A 4,616-nucleotide genomic window follows, 5' to 3' on the forward strand; every position below is an offset into this window, starting at 1 on the left:
GATTGAACCTCATCAATAATTGGGTCGAGTACACCTTTGATTCTCCTAGCTATAATGGAAGCAAACACTTTGTAGTCATTATTTAATAGAGAAATGGGTCTCCAGTTTTCAATGAAGGTATGATCTCGTTTAGGTTTTGGAATTAAAGTAATCAATCCCTGTGTTAAAGAAGGGGGAAGACAACCTTTCTCGATGCTTTCTAAAAAAACTTCAAGGAGAAATGGAGCGATGTCTTTTACGAAGGTTTTATAAAACTCTGCTGTGAGGCCATCAACTCCGGGTGATTTGTTCGCTTTGAGGTGTTCAATAGCAAAAACTACTTCTAAATTAATATTCCTATCACAGAAGTCTTTGCCGCTTTGAGTTATCTGTGTGACATTGCAAATAGAATTTAGAAAAGAGGTTGCCGAGTGTTCACAGTAGTTGGACCGATAAAGGTTACTGTAAAAATTAAAGCAGAAATTGTTTTTTCGGTCGTCAGTTATGATGCCATTAACACCCTGGATGGCTTCTGGCTCTTGGGCGCATTCTTTCCGCATCTGTCTCCTTCTCTGTTCATCGTGCAACAGTTTTCCCTCTTATTTATTTTATACCAGCAACAGCAAACGACGTGGGCTTCTTCATCTCGGGCTCACCATGACGTGTTTATAAAAATGCGTTCACACTAATACTGCAAACGGACACCACTAGCTTTTTGATTGTCAAGACTGAAAACCTGTCACATTTCCACGTGCCGTATAAAAACGACGGTATTGGTCAAATACGTTTCCGCTTGTTGTTTCAACATTAAAATATTTCCCAACTATAGCAGTGACTACAAAGGTTTATAAAACTAAACTACAACTTTTAACATCATAAGAATATATTTATTTTGTGTTGAATGACTGCATTCTGTCCCAGTTCAACGTGTGTCCAGCGCCGTAGCAAATATAAGCTTTGTTTTTCTGATTTCATTTCCGGTTTTGTCTTTAAGTAACCTTGATTAAAACTTGACAGCACCCCAACTACTGTACTCAAAAGCTGTCCTGTAATGCAAGGTTTTACTTACTATCTCATTATGAAATTCATCTATGACACAGATTGAATAAACACAGAAAAATAGGCTTACTTTAAGAAAATCAATTTGCCAATAATTTCGCCAAAGAACTTGCTTTAATTATTTTCTCGGGAAACTATATGGTGAATTAAGGTTTTCCTGAACTGTAAACATCAATTATATTACCAAACAGTTTACTGTATATAGTTAATGTCATATTTACGTTTTGCTTTTTAAATTGAACAACTTAAGACAATAAATAATCGAAAAGCACCTTCAAAAGCGTCAACTTTCAGACAACGCTATAACTGGCTAATGCACACGTCAGTCATTGTGTCCTTGCCACCAACTTCCGGCTGTTCGAAGACGATCAAGTGAACTGTCCTCGATTGTTTACCTTAGCGGGTCAGTCATTGGCTAGACAGGTATATTTCAGTAAACTTGATTTCCATTCACCACTCCGGGTTACCTTTTATTTGTTTGGGAATGCGCCGCTAACGTTAGCTAATGTCTCCTGCACACGTCTAAACCCACGAGCGCTTGGTGCTATATCGCTAGCTATCCCGGACTTGCTATTTCAACATGCTTGTTGGCAGGTAGGCAGCTGTCGCCCCCCCGTCGCCGTCTGTAACAAAAGCGTCCGTCTCCTTGCGTGTGTTTACAGTCGCTGTGTTTTGGCTCTCCGATGTTCGGAGGGAGTCCAGACTGGGTGGCTCGCTTGCTGGTTTCACCATGACTACTGAGTGACTGTCCTCTCGACTCACTATGAACAGCGAGGAGGAGTTCTACGATGCCGAGACAGGTGAGGCAAGCTACCCAACAGCTGTCGAGTCATAAAGTTTCTTCCGCACGTTTTAATGCTCACTAAATTGGGGTAACACATGTCATGCATACTTCCACCAAATAATTACAATTCAAAATAAGGCAATCGGAATATTCTTTAATGCAGGCAAATATGAACGCAACCCAGTTATTCAGTCGTTTGAGGAGTTTAAAATATGTAGTTATCGAAAAGATCTTTTTTTATGTACAGTGATCCCTCGCTCTAACGTGGTTCACTTACTGCAGCTTGCTGTTTCACTGATTTTTTTCGTGCAGTTTTTTTCATGCTTTTAAACAGTGAATTGCGTTCTGCATCCTGATTGGCTCAGGCACTGACCGACGTGAACAGTCTCGCACCTCGTCTCTGTACAGGTTGTCAAATTTACCTTTGCAAATTTTTGGTCTTTGGTTTATTTGTATCAGTGGCAGATGCTGGTCTGTCAAGGAGGGGAAGCTCAATTTCGGCCTACATCATAAAATGTGTCCCTTTATTTTTCCGTGAATTCTACTCTCAGTTCCTTTTCAAAAAAATGAAAAGGAAAAGGATGCCTTCACCATAAGATCATTGGCTCATTTCGCTGTCAATCAAAAAGAGCTCCGGCCTCAGAGAGATCATCCAATCGTCAGGAAGAAAAGCTGAGCTTCTGCACGCCCACTGTCCCGAGACTCCCAGAGATGCTGAGCGTCCAATGGGCGGGACAAAACCAGCATTTATTCAATGACTTGTCTCGTTTCAATGCATTGGGACAACCTAACTGAACTCTCGAGACGCCCAGCGTCCGCGTGATCGACGCTCAGTGTCCACACAGTTTAAAGCACAGTGAAGCTGTGGGAATGAATGAGAAGAGAGTCGAGTCATAACCAGTAATAAGAAGCTGATTCGGAACAAAAGTTGAGCGCATTGGAACGCATATTTAGTCAATGACATGTCCACACAATTGTACGTACACACATATATTTGATCACTTTACTTTTTAATATTTTAGGGGAAGCTGAGTTTCCCTTGCAGTCTTAGAGCAATCGCCTCTGCATTGTATGCATAGTTCAGTATTGTATAAGAACTGTAAAAAATAAAGCTGAGTATCAAGTACCAAGAACAACTTTATTGTCAAATGTGCACATTTGACAAAAATGTCGTCCCTCTCACATTTTTTTACTTTTTTTTTAATAAATTCTACTTCACGGATTTCACTTATCACTGGTTCTTTTTGGAACGCAACCCCACAATCAACGAGGGATTGCTGTACTTTAAAAAAAAAACAACAACAACAAAAATATCAGTCAATACTCAGCAACACTTTCAGGCATTGTAACCACTTGCACACACCTCACAACATCTTTAAAATTGCGCTGTATTTAAAAAATATATATAAATTGTGGCATAAACTGACACCAGACCTTATGAGATTTAAATCACATCCATTTTCAAATGTAAACGTAGTGATGCACTACATGAGAAGTTTCTACCGATAACCGATAATTTCCTCCTTTTGTAGGGCTGATTCCATTCATCCATTTTCTGATCTGCTTTATCCTCACGAGAGTCGCGGGCGTGCTGGAGCCCATCCCAGTTGTCGCTGGGCAGTAGGCGGGATACACCCTGAACTGGTTGCCAAGCAATCGCAGGGCACACATAGACAAACAACCATTCATGCTCTCAATCATACTTAGGGACAGTACTGTATTGAGTAAACCGAGCATGCATGTTTTTGAAGTACCTGGAGAAAACCACGCTGGCATGGGGAGAACATGCAAACTCCACACAGGAACGCCCACCATGTCAATCTATCTATCTAGCTTGATATACAAACTGGAAATATATCTACACTCATATTTGAGATTTAATTTTGATTTAGCTCATCATGTAATCTTTATTTCTTGTTTTCTTCTCTGCAAATAAACTTGCCCTGTCTTGCTTTGCTTTGGTGTGATTGGCTTGCTGCCGTTACTTTGTATGCTGCAAAGAAATTGTACAGAGGCTTGTGAGTGGATATTTGTTGATGTGCCCAAATGAAACGGGTTGTCTTGTCTCAGGGCTTGATTCAGATGATTCCTTGGAGGTCAGTTTCAAAGATGCCCTGGTGTTTGACAGCAGCAATCAAGTCACAGATGGCTGCGCTGCAGAGTACGCTGCAGTGTGGCGGCATAGGTGAGGAACCTCGCATGATATCCATCTATCTGGGCTGCAGTTATTGAATATTTTAGTCAGTGGCGGGCCGTGCATTTCAACCTTCGGCCTTCAGTGACGTCACATACATACACAATATAGGCTCGTCAAGCAGCACTTAATTTCAGGAGCATTGAAAACCATCAAGTATGCATTCACAATTAAGAGCAGGAAACTAAATTTACAGATAGTCAAAAATAAAAAGATGATTTAAAAATACGAAATAAAATGCCACCCAAATTACGCTGTGATCTTCAACAAGTCTGTCCAATAAATTGCGCAATGTCGCAGTTTCATATAAGACACCAAGCAAACAATAACAAAACAAACTATTCTTTGAAAATAAACAGATCATTTGCATTTTGAAAATCGGCGATTCAACAGCAAATAACTGAAAATGTTGAGCAGCTGAGCTTGAACGAACTTTCGTGCACGAAGGTGACTACAATGCGCCATTATAAATTGCAGGTGAGCAGATTTATTTGATACATTTTTGTATCTTTGTCATTTTATTTTGTTACCATGAATTTAATACTAACGAAATAAAATGACAAGAAGAAATGTAAAATAAAATTCATTTACTCACCAATG

General features: G+C 39.9%; 1 protein-coding gene across 1 annotated transcript in view; it reads left to right on the plus strand.

Annotated features, from left to right (window-relative positions):
* The first annotated feature begins 1,356 nt into the window (after nt 1–1,356).
* Nucleotides 1,357–4,616, plus strand: part of LOC109512965 (oxysterol-binding protein-related protein 2-like) — a 21,940-nt gene continuing 18,680 nt past the window's right edge. Inside the window, exons 1-3 of the mRNA XM_019865101.1 lie at nt 1,357–1,461; nt 1,701–1,838; nt 3,893–4,007. Coding sequence (XP_019720660.1) covers nt 1,802–1,838; nt 3,893–4,007 — 152 coding nt within the window. The 5' untranslated portion in view covers nt 1,357–1,461; nt 1,701–1,801. The remainder of the gene's footprint in view (nt 1,462–1,700; nt 1,839–3,892; nt 4,008–4,616) is intronic.

This window comes from Hippocampus comes, unplaced genomic scaffold (assembly GCF_001891065.2).
Source record: "Hippocampus comes isolate QL1 unplaced genomic scaffold, H_comes_QL1_v1.1 scaffold124, whole genome shotgun sequence".
NCBI lineage: Eukaryota > Metazoa > Chordata > Actinopteri > Syngnathiformes > Syngnathidae > Hippocampus > Hippocampus comes.